The following is a 19,978-nucleotide window of genomic DNA, read 5'->3' on the forward strand; positions in this document are numbered from 1 at the left end:
TTGAATGTATAAATATACCAGAAGTTGCTGTGAATTCAGGGATTATTGTAGTGTCCTATTGTAGTATGAATGGGAATATAAAGATTTTTTTCTTTCTGATTATTCATATTTTTCTGGTTTTATAGTAAGATTTTATTAGGATATGATGAAGGCCTACTAAATATTGGGACTTTCTCTTGTAGGTCAGATTATTTTTCTAGCTGATGCCAGCAGACAAGAAAACAACATTCTTTTGGTATAGAAGATAGGCATAGAGTTCATGGGTTTTAGTTGTTTAGGGTAAAACTTTGCAGTGTCTGGGTCAAAAGAGATTTTAGCTTCATATCAGAAAAAAACACCTTTGTTTGGGTATAAAGAATCCTTGGCCAATATTATTCAGGTTAGGTCAAGTAAACATTTTAAGATATTATGTAGGCGCACCTTTTTTCATATTTGACCAAGTGGACTATTACTCAAATGATGCACTGTCCTTTGTAACCAATTATGCTTTTTGAATGTTATCTTCACAACTATGTCATTTCAAGTATAAAATCTCATGTACTTCCTGATTGTGTTCAGAAAGCAGTCCATTTTTGATAGGCTGGTTTGGCCTATCTGTTTTCAGGCGTCTTGATTGCAATTAAAACACTAAGAACCTTCCTCCTCATTTTGATTTATTTTATTTTCTTTTTTTTTAACTGGGAATCTATTTGTATAACACTGTGATAACGAATGAGGGGGGGGGTATAGTGTGCTCCCTTGTGAGAGAATGAACACACTGCAAGTTTTGCTATCAAGAAACAAATGTTAATATTTTGAGAATTCTGTTGCAAAATCCATCAGGGTCTTAATGATGAACACTTTCAGAAATAACATCCAGCAAACCCAGCGTGCTTAATTTGGGAAGCTGCCGTCTGTAGTGAAAACAGTGTGATTTTTAAAGGTCAAATTAAACCATGGGGCTTAATTATAACCTTCTTCCCAAATTGCATGCCTTATTTATTGCTAACGTATAGATCAACCCTCGTGGCTCTTACTTAACAGGGCAAGAGATAATTGGGAAGAAATCCTACATGTTCTTTCCCGGCTGCTAACTTCTGTCAGGTAGACAGCAAGCTTCAGTTCCATCTTTTGGGAAGCTTTCGGGATGGAAGGCCATCCTTCTACTGGATCATACCTGTTTTGCCCATTGGCGGAATGGCCTTTTTAAAGACGGCAGTTCAAACAACATGGGCCTGGTGAAGCAGTGCCTCTCCTCGCTCTATAAAAAGAATATCCAGAGGTTAACGAAGACATTTTAACACTATCACTACAAGATATGGCGAGTCGAGTGCAGCTCTCCGGGGCCCAGGAAGCTGAAAAATACGTCCTTCACATGATAGAAGATGGTGAAATCTTTGCTAGTATTAACCAGAAAGACGGAATGGTCTGTTTTCATGATAATCCGGAGAAATATAACAATCCCGCCATGCTTCACAACATTGATCAGGAGATGCTGAAATGTATAGAGCTAGACGAGAGACTGAAAGCCATGGATCAGGAGATCACTGTGAACCCTCAGTTTGTCCAGAAGAGTATGGGATCCCAAGAAGACGAATCGGGAAGCAAACCATCCAGTTATTCTTGAAAAATCATATTTTGTTTCGTTTTGTTTTGCTTGCTTGCTGCTCCATCGCAGAGAGGGGGGGGGAAGAGAGGAAAAAAGCTAAATAAAACCCCCACCTTTTAGGATGCAAGTATTTAAAAAGTCCTACCCAGCGAGCAGAGAGTGGACTGTTTCACCGGGACGTTAAAAGCAAAATGTAAACGACATCTTTCTCAGTACTGTATGGTTTCCAAATTCTCTGCAAAGAAAGGAAAGGGAAAAAAAAGAAATCTCCCCGTGTTGTGGATTGATCTTGATATTAACATCCATTTCATGCATTAAATAATTTACTTTTTGTTCTAAAAAAATGAACAAAAAACCCCAGTTAATTGACAATCTATTCAAGGAATGAATCCAGACTAAAAAACATAGAGGAGTTGAACCAGGATGGTATCTCTGTGTGAGTAACTGTTGTCAAGTTGCAACCAACTTATAGCAACCCGAGCAAGGGGCTTTCAAGGCATCCTCTGCAGAGCCTCCCTTGGTGGTCTCCCCTCCAAGTATTGACCTTCCTTGGCTTCCGAGATATGACCAGATTGGGCTATAGCCTGCTGCCTTCCCTCCTGGACCAAGGGGGTAGTCACATCGCATTCTAAATGAACGATGGCTAGATGGCCATCTGACAGCCATGCTGATTCTGTGGACTTACGGATATCACGAGAAGGGAAGGCAGAAAGGGTTGCCTCCGTGCTTAGTTCTTGTGGCCCTTTCTTACAAGTCCAGGGAAATGCTGGTTGCCACTTCGGGGTCAGGAAGCAATTGTTCTCCAGGCCAGTTTGGTCGGGAATCTTGGAGGTTTTTTGTCATCTTCTGGGCGTGGAACAGGGGTCACTGGGGGTGTGTGGCGGGGAGGTATTTGTGAATTTCCTGGAGGTCCCTTCCAACTCTATGATTCCATTTTAGCTATTCAATGGAGGGGTATGGTTTTCCACCACAATGTTCCTTCCTTACATGAACTGTTGCCCTGACGGTTTGTGTGTGTATGGGTTCCAGATCAAGTCAAGCCAGAACTCTCCCTAGAAGTTCAAATGACCAAACTGAGGCTATCATACTTAGGGTTGCCATTTGTCCGGTGGGGGTGGGAGGGTCCCCTGATTTCGCAGGCTCCTGCCCGCCACTGGCCAGATGGCTGGTGGGAGGGAACCTCCCCCCAACAGTGACATTGCACACGATGTACCTGCATCACCTGAAAGTGACGTCAGCACATCAGCGATGTCGGGGGGGGGGGGGGACGCTCTGGTTTTTGGGCCAATTTGAGGCCGACTTTACCATAGAGTTTTGCCCCAAAACCAGAGCATTGCCCTTGACATGCCTGTGTCACTTTAAAGTGATGTAGGCACAGCATGCGACATCATTTCTGGTGATGTTGGCACACCAGGGGTGACATTTCCGGCTCCTGGAGCATCCCCCCAACCCCTCACCAGTGTCTCAAAGTGACCTGGCAACCCCGATCATACTTGGGTCACATTATGAGAAGATAAGAGTTACCGGAAAAGACAATAATGCTAGGAAAAGTTGACGGCGGCAGGGAAAGAGAAAGCATGATATGGATAGACTCAATCGAGTAAGCCCTGGCCCTCACTTTCGGTTTGCAAGACCTGCAGAAGGCGATCAATGACAGGACATTCTGGAGGTCATGCATGCATGTGTGTAAACAAAGTCTGAGCCCAGTGGCACATTTAAGCTTTAGTGTGCATGCACACTTCTTATTTTATTTATTTATTTTAGTTACTTTTCACATTTGTATCCCGCCCTCCCACGTGGGCTCAGGGTGGCTAACAGGGGCAGGTCATTTGCCATGCCATAGATAAAAACATATACAAACATCCAAAACTAAAACCTCAGTAACTCAATCCAATACTAGTATCCTAAGTCCAAGATGGTATCACCACAGTTCCAGATGGTACTCCCATGATGTACGTGTCCAATAGCAGCGGCTTATCAGATCTTCTACAATTTCTAGGTTCTTCCTCGGGCCTCGTTGATGCATCCCTTAAGATACCTTGACGGTGGTGGTCTAGTGGGGGTGGCGGCTCCTACTTCTTCAGATACGGTGTGCATGCACATGAAAACTTACACTCAGGGCAAATCTTTGTTGGTCTTAAAGGTGCCACTGGACTCAAACTCCCACCACAAACACCTATCTCTATCCTTGCCTATCTGTACTTTCTTATCGCAAATGAATTTGCACCCAGATGTGCCTGCCTAGCTTCTTTTCTTGTCGGTTCTTACAGAGCTAACTTTGGAACAGAACCTGCAAGATGAATTTAAATGAAAGATTTTTTTTTTAATGCAACAAGCCTCCTAGAGCACAGAACAGTACAGCAAAGATAGGCAAACGCACGTAACAGCAAGCAGAAAACTGAAAGACGTGTGGCCTCTGTAACTTCAAGTAGCAATTAGTTTTTACTTGGAAACAACTTGGTGGTAAGCGAAGTCCACTTCCCCCAGTCCATGGGCTAGGCTCTTATAATGCACTCTTCTTGCATAGGAAATTAATGAATGGATTTAGGCAGGGCTTTTTTTGTAGAAAAAGTCCAGCAGGAACTCATTAGCATAATAGGCCCCACCCAGCAGCAGAAACTCATTAGCATGTTAGGCCACACCCCCTGACTGCACCACTCATTAGCATGTTAGGCCACACCCCCATGTTACCAGAAGTGTGGTCATCCAGCCACACAAACCTTTTGCTTGTTATTCTGTTTACCTTGTTTGTTGTCAAAACCCAGGGCTTTTTTTGTAGCAGGAACTCCTTTGCATGTTTGGCCACACACGCCTAATGTAGCCAATCCTAATGAGTTTCTGCTGTTGGGTGTGGCCTATTATGCTAATGAGTTCCTGCTGGGTGTGGCCAACTTGGGAGCCAGCCGGAACTCCGTTCCTGTGTGTTCCTGCCCAAAAATAGCCCTGGTTAGGCTAGTCAGTCTCCAGGTGGCAGCTGTTGATCTCCCAGGATTACAGTTGATCTCCAGATGAGAGAGATCGGTTCCCCTGGAGAAAATGGCTGCTTTGGAGGGCGGACTCTATCTAAGGATGTCAGCCTCCAGGTGGGACCTAGAGATCCCCTGGAATTACATCTTATTCTCGGTCTACTGACATCAGTTCTCCTGGAGAAAATGACTAATTTGGAGGGTGGACTCTATATGGCGTGGTACCCCACTGAGGTCCCTGTCCACCCCAGGCTCCACCCCCAAATCTCCAGGAGGTTTCCAATCTGGGGCAGGGAACTCTCTGCCCCCCACCAGTGACTAGGGCGACCCAAATTTTGCCCCAGAGAGGTCCTTCCCCCCTCCAAGCACCACCCTCTCAAGGCTCCATCCCGAAATCTCCCAGTATTTCCCAAGTGGTAGTTGGCCACCCTATCGTAGAAACCATCCCTTATACCACATGGTAAGAGCCCAGAATTGTATACAGCTCCCCAGCCAACATTCACCCTCTGTTGCTAGTCTCCAGTCACTGACTCCACCCTTACTGGGTGAAACCAGTTAGTTCCTGGGGGTGACATGCAGGATGCTGGTATGGAGGCACATCAAAATGAACTCCCCATCAAAAGCAAGGCAGTTCAGATGGAACAAGCTTGGCATCTTGGATATGCACCCAATTGATTCCTTCTTGTGCTGAATCTCATGGAAGAAGGAGAAAAAGCTTGCTATGTCCACCGTTTCCACCCTAGCATAATTTTCTAATACTCTCAGGAAGATGCCTCAACATTGGAGGGTCCCCTAGTTTAAAAACCGGAGCCCAGTTATGTGGACAGGCCCTATGTTACCTTGAACTTGGACCGTTAAGAGCTTCCCTCTAGCACAGATGACAAAGACTTGCTCTGAATACTGCAAGCAGTGGGCAACAGTGGGAGGGCTTCTAGTGTCCTGGCCCCACTGCTGGACCTCCTGATGGCACCTGGTATTTTTGGCCACTGTGTGGCAGAGTGTTGGACCAGATGGGCCATTGGCCTGATCCAACACTTGCTTCTCTTATGTTCTTATGTAAAGTTTCCTGATTCTCCCGCGCATTGTCTATTTGTGGATCTTAAATTGGTTGGTGAGAATGGATTTGGCTTCGCTTAAGACAATCCTGGATAGCTGCAACATATATTATTCAGACTGAATTGGCTCCAGACATCCAAAGATGTTCTCCTAAGCAGAGTCTACAGAATTTGAGAGATTTAATTTATACTGCCTCCTCTTTGTGCAGAAATAACTCGGGAAAAGATCAACAACCTCAGATATGCAGACAATACCACTCTAATGGCAGAAAGTGAAGAGGACCTAAAGAACTTCTTACTCAGGGTAAAAGAGGAGAGCGCAAAAGTGGGCTTGAAGCTCAACATAAAAAGAACTAAGATCATGGCATCCGGCCCCATCACTCTTTGGCAAATAGAAGGGGAAGTTGTGGAAGTAGTGACAGACTTCACGTTCCTAGGATCCCAGATCACCGCAGACTGTGACAGCAGCCATGAAATTAAAAGACGCCTGCTCCTTGGGAGGAAAGCGATGGCAAACCTAAACAGCATGATAAAAAGTAGAGACATCACCCTGCCAACAAAAGTCCGCATGGTCAAAGCAATGGTATTCCCAGTAGTCATGTATGGCTGTGAGAGTTGGACTATAAGGAAGGCCGAGCGCTGAAGAATAGATTCTTTTGAACTACGGTGCTGGAGAAGACTCTTGAGAGTCCCTTGGACTGCAAGAAGATCAGATCAGTCAATCCTAAGAGAAATCAACCCTGACTGTTCCCTGGAAGGCCAGATAATGAAACTGAAGCTCAAATACTTTGGCCACCCAATGAGAAGGGAGCACTCACTGGAGAAGACCCTGATGCTGGGAAAGATTGAAGGTCAAAGAAGACGGTGACGGCAAAGGATGAGATGGTTAGACAGTGTCATCGATGGCAACGAATATGAAATTGAGCAAACTTCAGAGGACGGCAGAAGACAGGAAGGCCTGGCGTGATCTGGTCCATGGGGTCGCGAAGAGTCGGACTTGACTGTGTGACTGAACAAGAACAACAAGTGGAAACTTACACATGACCAAATTAACACATGCCAAAATATTTACGGAATATTAGCGAACGATGACCCAGGCAAACCTAGTCTCATTAGATCTCGGAAGCTAAGCCAGCGTTGGCCCTGGTTACTATGTGGATGGGAGACCACCAAGGAAGTTCAGGGTCACTATGCAGAGGCAGATCGAGACGAGTCGCTGTGTTAGTCTGCCTATAGCAGTAGAAAAGAGTAGGAGGCGTGATCTGGTCCATGGGGTCGCGAAGAGTCGGACTCGACTGTGCGACTGAACCACAACAACAAACAAAGACCAAAACAACTAAAAAATACTGTGGCAGGGGATGAGCTTTCATGAGTCACTGCTTACGGCTCACTTCTTCAGATGTCTGAAGAATTGAGCGGTGACTCACGAAAGCTCATCCCCTGCCACAAATTTTGTTAGTATCTAAGGTGCTCCTGGACTCTTGCTGTTTTCTACTATGCAGAGGCAGGCATCGGCAACCCACCTCTGAATCCTCCAAAGCAGCCATTTTTCTCCCCGGGAACTGATCTTTGTCCTCTATTAGAGGTTCATTTTTAGTTGCGTTTTTTTATTACCAGGATGACTCAGGATTTCTTGTAAATTGGCCACACTTGTGTTTCTGGAATTCCAGTTCACCAGGGCACCCATTTTGTCATGGCAACTGTGAAGAAATGCATTTTTTTCCTTTGGAGTTTTGAAATGAGCAAAACCTTCCCTTGGAAGTTTCGAAGTCCCCCCCCCCTCCGGGCAGAGAGCAGGCAGAAGGGGAGAAGTGAGTTCCATTGCTTTCTAGACTTACATCAGCCCGCCTTCATACAAATGCGAATTGGTCTAGATGGTCAAGTCCTGCCCCTGCAAGCAGGGAACAGAGATTGGGAGGGAAAGACTAGAGAGACTTCAGGAAGGAAGGATTCTGGAGACTTCAGGAAAAGCTTCCTTGACCTGGCCTGACTGGGTCAGTGGGTGGGGAAAAGAGAGGAGATAAAACTCCTGGAAACAAGGAGGAAGCAATTTTTTTTTGGTGCTGATTCCGTCAAAGCAGATGTCTGGAGGAGGCAGCCATTAACTATGTGCTGGCTTGGAGAGCTGGAGGAAGATTCAAGGTAATGAATCAGAGAGCCAGTTTGGTGTAGTGGTTAAGTGTGCGGGCTCTAATCTGGGAGAACCGGGTTTGATTCCCCACTCCTCCACTTGCACCTGGCTGCATGACCTTGGGCAAGCCATAATTCTGACACAGCTGTTCTTGAAAAAGAGCAGTTTCTGTCAGAGCTCTCTCAGCCCCACCTACTTCACAGGGTGTCTGTTGTGGGGAAGGGAAGGGAAAGGAGTTTGTAAGCCGCTCTGAGACTCCTTTGGGTAGTGGTGGGGTATAAATCCAATCTCTTCTCTTCTTCTAATGGTAACTCTGTAGAGATTTGTAACTTCCTAAACTAAAGAGACTGCCCTATATTTTAACAACTGATAGGGCATATTGTCATGGGTCCTGCCGAGAATGAGCAACCGGCCCCAGCAGAAGTCCCGAGTACTGCTGGGGATGAGCTCCTGGCTCCGGAGGACTCTACACCTGACCCGAATGAAGCCGCAGAGGCCACTCCAGCAACAGCTGGGGTGGAACAAGACATGGCAAACACCCCTCCCGATTCACCTCCACCGGTGTCCCGTTTACGAGATCAGTGCTGACGGGACATAGCATCCTGGCGGTGAGAGGCACACATGCACAGTAGGCGATCCTTCAGCCTGAGTTTTAGCAGGAGCCGGGACACACACAGTGCACACTAATTGCCAACAGATTTGAGGGCTATTTAGCCCTCTCCTCCATGCTAGGTCTTCGTGCCAGCAACTAGTCACTTTGACGAAGCTCTGCACTGCCTTGCCTGTGCTCCTGATTCCTGAATCCTGGTCTGTACTCTCGGCTCCTCAACCCCAGCTCTGAACTACGCTCTTGGTCTGCACCCTGAAACTCTGGTCCTCTGGCTCCTGGCTTCTTCGGACTCTGGCTTAACGACTACACTTACGGTTGGTGGTTTGGCTTCTCACTCCTTTGGCTTTCGACCCCGGACTGGACTTGGACTATCCCTCTCTCGCCTTGCCGGCATCCCAACCCGTGACACATATATAGAGAAAGGGAATTGTGTTTTACTAATTTCTTTTGAATCCCCTGCTCAATCTGGTGCTGTGCTAAAAATATGCTTGTAAACATTTTTCTCTTTAATAAATACATTATAACTTTGAAGGCTGACAGTGGTTCTCTGTACCACATAGACCTCCACCATCTTGGACACACTGTTTTAAAAGGAGTGTGAGGGGGAAGGTAGTCCATTGGCAAGGGGCTATTCCTCCAGGGGCACTGAGGCAGCAAATGGACTCTGTGGTGACCAGGTGCTGGGCAGCGGGAGACACAGAGGAAAGGCCTCAGAACTTGGAAGGGAAGCTGGGAGTCCTGACCATCCCAGCGGGCAATTCCAACAAAGGTCAGGTGGTGGTGGGTTACCAGAGAGAGAAGAAAAAGCCTCTCCAGGTGTTGGGTGGGCAGGTGGATCAGGGCCTTCAGGCCAGAGAAGGCCCATTGCATCACAGCATCCATTAAAGAATTCTACAATTGCAGAAAAGAGACATGACAATCAAAAAAGTGCCATTTTGCCTACATTCAGGTGGCCAGAATTTCTTTTTTTAAGTAGCAGGATTAGGGTTGCCAAATGGCGCCGGGGGGCGGGGAATCCCCCGCTTTGACGGCCCGATTTTCGACGCGACAAAAATCGGGCCCGGGGGAAACCCCACCCTTGTGTGCGCATCACCCGGAAGTGACGTCGCACGCTGGGGGCGGGGCCACGGCCATTTGAGGGGAAAACTCAAATGGCCGTGGCCCTGCCCCCAGAGTGTGACGTCACTTCCGGGTGACGCGCGCGCACACACACAGATGCCGGCTGGGAGCCCCCCCGCTCCCGGCCACTTTTGGCAACCCTAAGCAGGATCAATGAGGTGATCCCACAAAGGTACATCTTAGAGCAGTGGCTTAGGACCTCAATAGTGGCTTAGAACCCCCAATAACCAGTTCATCCAACACTACTACAGACAGTCATCATTAAGAGCTCATTTTGCCTGGTGCAATCTTTGGTATCCATCTAGGGTCAGGCAAACAGTCCCTCTACCCCAGTAATGTTTTGTTTTTAGGCTGAATTATCTCAGCGTTCTTAAAAACTGTTGTGCTGGTGAAAATGCGGAAGAGGGAAGGTGCCAGTTATATCATGGGTTTAGCCAATGCTGCAGTTTCATTACCATTTGGGGATATGACATTTCATTGCTCTGTATGTTTCGGTTATGCATTGCTACGGTCGCTATATGAAATATGATTCGATTGCATTTTGTCACGGTGCTGTATCCTGTGACTGCCTGGGGCATTTTAAAAGAAAAAGAGGGTGGAGACTTTTTAAATATTTGAAGGCGATTATGTGGGTCTTCGTTACCCCAGGCATTATGCCCTGATCCTAGCCGGGCAATGTCTTAGTAAGGGACCTGTGAAATTTGCCCATCCGTGTGGCCTTTTAAAGATTATAGCATGGCCATGACATGAACCCACAAAACAGTTGCTGTAACATGAGAAACTCATCTAGCTTCATATTTCTTTGAAATGGTACATGGGGCCCAGCTATCAGAGTCAAGGTGGCTGGCTGGCTATTAGCCCCCACCAATACTCCCTTTAAGCCGTGGAGCCTTGTGAACAACAATTCTACTTTGTGAGCTACTGGCATTAAAGTTGTGAGTGAGCGATTGAGCTACTGCATACATTAGTTTGCTCTGGAGCCATCCCTTCCTGAGCGAAGACAAAAATGTGTGAGCCGGAGACTAAAAAACTGTGAGATAGCTCACACTAATTCAGCTTAGAGGGAACAGTGCCCCCCTCCCTGCCCTGGAGAGATGCATGTCTTTAGAACAATGGGTTGTCCCAGACCTATCGATTCACTTAGCACAATCCCATCATCACCCCAGCCTCACTTCCCCTCACTCATTATCCTTTGATTAATTAAAAATTAACCAACGATTAAATCTATTTACCTTCACAATTTATCTCCCCATATGGTAGTTGCAGAGCCAATCAAATTTTCCATACCTCTGGAATACTTATTAAGTCATTATTTTCTGGCAAACACATCATCTCCACCTGATGCTACGTTTTGCCCTAGAACTGGATCACCCTGCTGCCCCAAGCAGTGTGTGTGTGTGTGTGTGTGTGAGCATGCCTTGGACCCTCCACATACACCCCCACTTTGTTGGGTTCTCTTCTCTCTCAAAACGCTGGCTGTTTTGCTGCTTCCATGGACTTCTTCATGATCAGTAGCTATTGCCCTTCCCTAAAATGGCTTTTCCCCTTTCCTCTCTGTGTCTCCCTTGAGGAGATTTTATTCCATTTGTCTGAAGAAGTGTGCTTTGCACACGAGAGGTTACACTTTGAATAAAACTTTGTTGGACTTAAAGGTGCCACTGGACTCAAACTTTGTTCTGTTTCTCTTAGTTAGCTCTTGTGCGTACTTTAATTGTGTGGATTTTGTTTGCTCTGTCAAAAAACTTTTGTGGATTTTGTTTGCTCTGTCAAAACACTTTTCTGGTTGAACATCTGCCTGGTTTATTTGAGAGTTCTCTTAAGCGAAAAATCCTGGTATACATAGGGGGTTACCCGCCTCTCAGTCTGTCTCCTTTGTGCTCATTCCCCCAATGAATGGAGGAAATGACAGCTTTGGATGGTAGACTCTATGGCATCAACATTGCTGCTGATTTCCCTCCCCAAACTCTGTCCAAACCAGGCTCTGCCCCAAATTTCCCAAACTGGAGCTGGCAACTAGAGCCAGTTTGGTGTAGTGGTTAAGTGAGCAGACTCTAATCCGGGAGAACCAGGTTTGATTCCCCACTCCTCCACTTGCACCTGCTGGTTGACCTTGGGCAAGCCATAGTCTTGGCACAGCTGTTCTTGAAAAAGAGCAGTTTCTGTCAGAGCTCCCCCAGCCCCACCTGCCTCACAGGGTGTCTGTGGTGGGGAGGGGAAGGGAAAGGAGTTTGTAACCTGCTCTGAGACTCCCTTGGGTAGTGAAGGGCGGGGGATAAATCCAATCTCTTCTTCTTCTTCTACTACCTCACAGGGTGTCTGGTGTGGGGAGGGGAAGGGAAAGGAGTTTGTAACCTGCTCTGAGACTCCCTTGGGTAGTGAAGGGCGGGGGATAAATCCAATCTCTTCTTCTTCTTCTACTACCTCACAGGGTGTCTGGTGTGGGGAGGGGAAGGGAAAGGAGTTTGTAACCTGCTCTGAGACTCCCTTGGGTAGTGAAGGGCGGGGGATAAATCCAATCTCTTCTTCTTCTTCTACTACCTCACAGGGTGTCTGGTGTGGGGAGGGGAAGGGAAAGGAGTTTGTAACCTGCTCTGAGACTCCCTTGGGTAGTGAAGGGCGGGGGATAAATCCAATCTCTTCTTCTTCTTCTATACTGTGGCCAAGCTGCATTTTTAATGTCATACAGAAGGATATTTTCCAGGGCTTTTCTTTTACCTTCTAATATTTGTAGCATTTCTTAAAAATCTACTGGTTTGGAGTCCAATAGCCTTGTCTGCTTCCACCAGAAGATAGATGGAAGCATCAGCTAGTGCTTGGGTTGCCAACCTCCAGATAGCAACTGGAGATCTCCCACTATTACTATTGATCTCCAGATGACCAAGATCAGTTCCCCTGGAGAAAAAGGCTGCTTTGGAGGGTGGACTCTGTGGCATTGTATCCTGCTGAGGTCCCTCCCCTCCCCAAACTCCGCCCTCACCAGGCTCCACCGCAGAAATCTGCAAGTATTTCCCAACCCAGAGCTGGCAATCCTAGCTAGGATTGCCAACCTCCAGGTGGTGGAAGGAGATCTCCCCAAATCACAATTGATCCCCAGACTATAGGGAGTAGTTCTCTTGGAGAAAATGTCTGCTTTGGAGGGTGGACTCTATGGCCCCTGCCACACGGCAGGGAAAACACTGGCCGAAGTGTGGCTTTTAAAAGCCACACCAAAAAAGAGGCGCCACGGCGGGATCCCATGATCCCCTGAGCCACGGCGCCGTTGCTCCCCAGCACGATCAGATGCCGGGGAGGAAGAGACGAGTGGGAGGGGGAGGCTGCCGAACTGCACATGCTCGAGCATGCGCAGTACGGCCGGCAGTGATGCGGCCTTTCAGACAGGTAGGTGGTTCTTTTTTGCTGCGGGTTTTGGCCGGGAGGGGCGGATTGGGAATCGGCTGGGAATGGGCACAGCACGATTCCCAGATGTTGCTGTGGGATTGCACCCGTTTGCTGCGGCCCCGATCTGTCCCTCTCTCGGCCCAAAACCTCTCGTGTGAACAGGGCCTATGCAGGGTTGCCAGTTGCAGGTTGGGAAATACATGGAGATTTTTTGGGTGGAGCCTGAGGAAGGTGGGGTTTGGGAAGGGGAGAGACTTCATTGGAATGTAATGCTATAGAGTCCACCTTCCAAGATGGCCATTTTCCCCAGGTGAACTGATCCCTGTTGCCTGGAGGAAAGTTGTAATAGCAGGATATCTCTAGCCACCACCTGCAGGTCAGGATAACCAAAGAGAGATCACAGGATAGGTGACTGGAAAATAGTCAGTGGCAACCATGATATATTTACGAAGGGATTATCACTCGTTTATGGATTTTCAAAAAAAAAACCAGATCGATATTAATATAAATACATTTCTGTACATTCATACAAGAATAAGCATCAAAAAACGATTCCACAGTATTGACAAGCGCAGTCCAATAATCTGAAGTTCTCACAAGCAGGAAATCTCCTGTGTGTCTTTCTTGTACTAATATTGGATTGTAGACAAATCGCCTAAAGGTCATGAAACTGCAGGCAGGCTTGCCTCCACCACCTGTTTCATGAGGCTTCATCAGGGCAGAATAAGTATAGACTCAGTGAATCCTTTCCTACTCAGCATTCATCTCCGCATGCCGTCTCCCTGCGCAGTGCTCACACTCGGTGAAATCTTCTCTTGTTCAGCTTCCTTTCCCTATGCTTTCTCTCACAGACTTGGCAACCTTAACTCCATGACATCATATCCACCAAAGCCCAGCCTCCCCAGCCTCCACCTGCAAATCTCTAGGAATTTCCCAATGTGGAGTGGGGATAGACCCTGGGAAGGACAGGGACCTCAGTGGGGTACAATATCATGGAGTCCACCCTCCAGAGCATCCATTTTCTCCAGGGGAACTGATCTCTGTAGTCTGGAGATGAGCTGTAATTCCGGGGGATCCCCAGGTCCCACCTGGAGGCTGGCATCCCTAGCTGCCATAGCTTTTTACACAGCTCTGAATACTCGTTGTCTTATTTTGGCCGTGATTCAACAATCCTGTTGACTGCAGTCACAAACACTCTTAACTTCACTTTGGGGAGCTCAACAAGAGAGAAGACTGGTCATTTTATCTCAGAGAAAATGGCTCCTTCCCTCCTCCTCCTCTTCCTCCTCACTGAAGCCAAAGTGCGGATATGTAAAGAAAATGCAGCCCCCATGTGAAGTCAAAGAGTGCTGTGACATTTGTAAAGCAGGATTTATTCAGCGAGTGTCAGAAGTATTTCTGACGTACATACACCTCATATGAATTTATTCTTTAACTGTTCCCCCCCCCTCTTCTGAAAAGAAATAAAAAAAAGAAACTCTGTGGGAACTTAACTGGCCTTTTAAAAACGTTTTTAAAATATTGGAAGCCAAACAAAAAAACTGAGGAACAGAGAACTGATTTCTGAAAGTCTCACATAACTGAGGCCCATTTTACACCTCAATGGTGTGCTTGGCAGTTCTCCGTGGTTGCCCCTATGGAAACCCAATCTGGAGAGAACCTCCTGTAGAGTGGACGGTGAGGGCAAGAGAATTTGTTTTCAGTGTAAGAAACCTGGACACATAAAATACTTTTGTCTTGAACAGGGAAGAAAATTTACTCCAGAGTACCCAAAGGAATGCAATTTGGACATGACTACACCACAAGAGCCAGAGATAACCCCAGAGAGACCCACACAATTGCTTTTGTGTGGGAAATGGCAGCACTAGAAATTACCTCAGATTCCGATTCTGAGGTAATTCTCATTGCTCTCACCTTCCCTGCTAAAGGTTTTGTCTTTTGGGCAAGTGCTAGAACATTACCCCAGTGGTAACTGTGAAGGTTTTTAAAAACATTGCTTTGGCAGTAGCTGCCTCCGCAGCACAAGGATTTCCCAATGTTTGACTGAAGGTACATCATGGCAGCCAGTTTGTGGCTGCCTCCACCTCCTTTGGCAGCCATTTTGTGGTTGTGCCCACCACACCATGTCAGAATTCCAAACGAGCCCACAGGCTCCAAAAGGCTGGGAATCTCGGCCTTACTATTTCCCACTATGTTGATCAACATCAGCAGGCAAGTGAGTGGATTCGTGAGCAACTGCCACTGGATGTGGGCACATGGTGACCCTATCCATGGCACTAAATAACCTCTCCTAGGGGTGTAGCCAGACGATTTTGGGTGGTGGGACGTTGGGAAATCTGGGGGCAGGGGGATATGTAGAGGAAGATCCCGTTGGCAGGCAGGTGAAAAAGAGAACAGTCCTTCCTTACTTGCTGGCACAACTCCCACAGTCATGAGTGAGGGGGCATCGCCCTTAAATGTCCCACTGTGACTACGGGCCTGACCTCTCCCCCTGAAAATGTTTTACATATGAACTGCATATAAAAGTAATACATGTACACAATACAAATCAACAGCAAAAGCAGAGAACAAAAACTATTGACATAATATATACAATATAAAAAGGAATTATATTAGGAAACTTTACTTATTCCTTCTTCCCACATGTGTTCTCCACTCCCCATTCAAGATTTTGCTCGTTCATGTTTACCTCAAATTGAAGTAGAAGTGGAGCCATTCCCACAAATTCTCTGCAGCTTTCTTTTAACAAATGTTGATGTTAATTCTTTGCCAGATGTTCTCTCAATGCGCAAATATTTGGCATCTGCATTTGACATTGGGTTATATTTTACTTTACTATTTTAGTGACGGCATTTGAGTGCTGTTTAATTATTTGACAGCGATAGCTGACAATGACTGACAGGTGATGTGTCGTGCATTTTAGTTTCCGAAAGCTGACACGTACCGATAACGCTGTATTTGGTGTTTCCCCCAATGAAATCAACCCATCCCAACAAATCCAAAGGGCTTGAACTGTTCAGACAAAAATTCCATATAAAAATATGAGTCCAAATATTTGCGGAGCTTCAAAGGTAAAATGAGAAAAAATTGTGACTGTTGAAAAAAGCACCAGAACAGCCTTGAATGTTTATAGGTAAAGGTTCCCTTGCTCGAAAGCCAGTCAAGTCCGACTCTAGGGTTGCGGTGCTCATCTCTGTTGCAAAGCCGAAGAGCCAGCGCTGTCCGAAGACATTTCCGTGGTCATGTGGCCGGCATGACTAAACACCAAGGTGCACGGAACGCTGTCACCTTCCCACCGAAGCGGTACCTATTTATCTAATTGCAATTTCTTGCTCTCGAACTGCTAGGTTGGCAGGAGCTGGAACTGGAGACGGGAGCTCACTCCATCATGCGGCACACTCGGGTCTCAAACTGCTGAACTACCGACCTTCCACAGCCTGCAGTTCAGCATCTTAACCACTTGAGCCACCGCAACTCCTCCGGATGTTTATAGCAAATAGGTATCTAATGAAGGGGTCTCAAATAAAGTTGCCAAGCTCCTGGGGGTGGCTGGTAATTTCCCGGATTTAAAACTGGTCTCCAGGTTTCAGAAACTGCTCTGGAGGGTGGACTCTACGTCTATGCCATTATATCCTACTGAAGAAGAAGATATTGGATTTATACCTGGGGAGTGCCCCAAGTGTGCAGGAAAATCTCCCTGCCCCTAAGTGTCCTCGATGTGCGGATTTAGATATACGCACAGAGGGGGCCTCTTGGCTATTACCAGTGCTTTTTTGTAGGAAAAGCCCAGCAGGAACTCATTAGCATAACAGGCCACACCCAACAGCAGAAGCTCATTGGCATATTAGGCCACACCCCCATGCCTTCCCTTGGCTTTCCTGGGCGCCCGCGGCTGTGGGGAGCCCGGGCAAGCCGGCCCTTAGACAGGCCGGGGAAGGCCCGTGGAGGCATTTAAATGCCTCCCCGATCCTTCCAGGACCCCCACTGGCCCACCCACCTCGGAGTCGCCAGGGGGTTGCTCTCCAGGCCTTCCCTCTGTAGCCATGCACACAGAGGTTTTGGCTGTAGTGGGCGTGGCCAAGTCTGAAGCCAGCCGGAACTCCGTTCCTGTGTGTTCCTCCCCCAAAATAGTCCTGGCTATTAGTATATAGATCTGCTAGTCTACAGGGGTCATTTCCTGCGGGAGTGCACAGGAGCAGAGCTCCGGCAGTAAGGAGCCCAGGGGGTGGGCACATGCAACAAGTCCCACCCCCTGCTCCCAGCAGCCCTCAGTTGGGCCATGAGGAGCAAGAAGCAGCCAGGTACGTTGCAGATCCCCCCCCCCCCCAGCCTGCCTTCAGGTACAAGCTCTCCCTCCTCTGTGAAGGCAGATTTGCACGTTCCCCCCACCCCATAGCTAGCAATCCAAAATAGTCCAGTGGAGCCTGAGCGGTGGGTGTTGTCTTCTGACACACTTCCGGTGATGTCAGGGGGTGTGGCATATGCAAATAAGTTATGCTAATGAGATATGCTAATGAGCTTCGGCACCTTTTTTTCTACGAAATGACCCCTGTTCAGGTCCCTCAGCCTTTCCTCATAGGGCTTAGTCTCCACTGGCCCCTGATCATCCCCGTCACTCTCCTCTGCACCCACTCCATTCTGTCCACATCCTTTTTGAAGTGATTCAGCAGGGCTCTCCTGTTCTTATGTTCCCCTATTTGTTAAGAATTCACTGTAAACAAAACAAAATAAAATTCTCTGGCTATAAGTTTGAACCTTCCCTGCCGTTCCAATGTATTTGAAAAAGTGTGCATGCACACAAAAACTCATACCTTGAATAAACCTTTGTTTGTCTTAAAAGTGCCATTGGACTCTAAATAAGTGCAAATAAGGGTAATCAGGACAGGCCTGTGGCCAGAATTTTTTTGGCTTGTGGGGCATTTTTTTTTTTCCTGGTGGGGCTGGGGGTGGACTCCTGTGCAGGGGTGGCTTCCTGTCCTGTCGTTGGCCCCACGTTCAAAACAGGTTAAAAAGTCCTGCTGCTCTCTCCAGAGCAGACTAACCCCCAGCATTGTTCCCTCTAAGCTGAGTTAGTGTGAGCTAGCTCACAGGTTTTTACCCTCCGGCTCACACATTTTTGTCTTCGCTCAAGGAAGGATGGCTCCAGAGCAGACTAATTTATGCGGTAGCCAAATAACTTGCTCACAACTTTAATGCCAGTAGCTCACAAAGTAGAAGTTTTGCTCACAGGGCTCCGCAGCTTAGAGGGAGCATTGCCCTCATTGTTTCTGTAATTTAAGAAAGCCAGGGAGATTGGTATGATAGACAGTCTGCCCACAAGAGTATAAAAATACAAAACCCGTGTTACTGAATCGATAACTGAATTGATAACTGGTAACTGAAAATGAATCTGATGTGCCTAGCAGGGTTCAAGGATCGGCCACACTTTTAACAGAAGTGATGAAGAAGATGAAGAGTCATGGCAGACTACCATGGGAAAGAAACAGGGAGGGGGGGAGGGAGGGAGGGAGGGAGGGAGAGCTGGCGAGGTCACATGTAGGGTTACCAACAAATCAGGATCCAGGCAGGGTGTGGCGCACGGCGCTGCACGACTTTACAGAATGAATTAGAAAGATTGAAAAACATCGATCTTTACAAAAATAATTACGAGAAACTATGGAATAACCTAACTCAAGATTTTTAAAAATGGGACACCATGAACTTTTCGTTGTTAGGGAGAATTTCAGTAGTGAAAATGAATGAGGCCATGGTGCAGCATCCGGCACAGCACGACTTTACGGAATGAATTAAAAAATAATTAAACATTAATTTTAAAAATTCTTTCTGGCAGCAAGGCCTTATGGGGCCTGGCTGATGCATGATGGGCCCGGCCCCTGAGCGGCCCCACTGTAGCTATAGGCCTGATACTGTTGTATGCACAGTTAATGAAACACTGTATACTCTGCCACTGACTAACAGGTTTACCAGAATAGGTGCACTTAGCACTTCCATGGTGTGTATGTTAAGTGCCATTTATGATTCTAACATCATGCATGTATTCAGGTATTAACTTTGGTTCATTTGTGACTGTTGTTTGGATGCGTGCTGGGAAGGTAAAATGCTGACCGCTTATGACCTTGCTTATAATGGCCAGCTGTGACTGCACATGTCCCTGGTCAGTTAGCTTGCGTTAGATGGAAACCATACTACACGATGTACCCATATCTGTTACATTAGATCCTTTTTAGAACTTCATAGCCTGGGAAGAAGAAGGCCCATTGTTTAACTGAAGGAGGTACATTTTTGCTTGAGAAAATCCAGCCCACAGGTCTGGGCCCAATCAGAACATTGTGATTGATATATGACAAATTTTGATGGAACCGACAATTATGATTTATTTCTAAGTGTCATAGGGGGTATAAAATCTTATGTCTCCCATTGTAACCTTGGGGAGAGCTGTGGGATCCACAATCTTGTTGAACCCATGCTTCCCTCCTTTATTAATAAAGTGTTAGTTTTGATTCTACTCTACAGGACTGTGCCGAGTGTTTTCTCAAATTGGGCTGCGGAAACACAACCGTAGACGGGATTTCTGTCTTTCAATACCCACATACCGCCCGACCTGGCTTGAGAGAGGTGGGGGTTATTGTGATGCTCAGAAGGACTCACAGATTTTGCTTATACTGCTCGATACTTTAGACAGATTTGCAAAGATGGGGCTGAATCCATCCAACTTTTCCATTGCTGAAAAGGGGAGGGGTCTCCTTAGACCCCCCCCCACCAAAAAAAGGCCTTGCAAGGGATCCTGGAGCTGCCTGGACAAAACAAAACAAATTGTTAAGTTGCTCGCTTAACAAAGCCGTCGGAGAGTGATTCAGCAAGAACACGACTTTATTCTTCAACTCGAACACAACTCCAACACGGATCAAGCCAGAACAGCCTTTACGTTGCAGCTGTCCTGCTTTTAAACATTCCCGGCTAATGTAGCCACACCCACTGTACAAATACCAACCAATGAGGTTGTTCACATAAGGACCAATCACGGATGTTCCCGCTCAGGGAGCTTGCTAGAAGGTGATTGGTTAAGTGCTTCCTGGGCTAGTAACATGATTGGATGGATTTGGATCCTAGCCCAGGACGAAGCTTTACATT

The 19,978-nt window shown here is 46.9% G+C and overlaps 1 protein-coding gene across 1 annotated transcript in view; it reads right to left on the minus strand.

Moving 5' to 3' along the window:
• Positions 1–1,757: 1,757 nt before the first annotated feature.
• LOC107117849 (ferritin heavy chain B-like) overlaps positions 1,758–19,978 on the minus strand; it is a 59,707-nt gene continuing 41,486 nt past the window's right edge. Inside the window, exon 6 of the mRNA XM_015420017.1 lies at positions 1,758–1,823. Coding sequence (XP_015275503.1) covers positions 1,758–1,823 — 66 coding nt within the window. The remainder of the gene's footprint in view (positions 1,824–19,978) is intronic.

Source organism: Gekko japonicus, unplaced genomic scaffold (assembly GCF_001447785.1).
Source record: "Gekko japonicus isolate JY-2015 unplaced genomic scaffold, Gekko_japonicus_V1.1 scaffold350, whole genome shotgun sequence".
In the NCBI taxonomy this organism is placed as follows: domain Eukaryota; kingdom Metazoa; phylum Chordata; class Lepidosauria; order Squamata; family Gekkonidae; genus Gekko; species Gekko japonicus.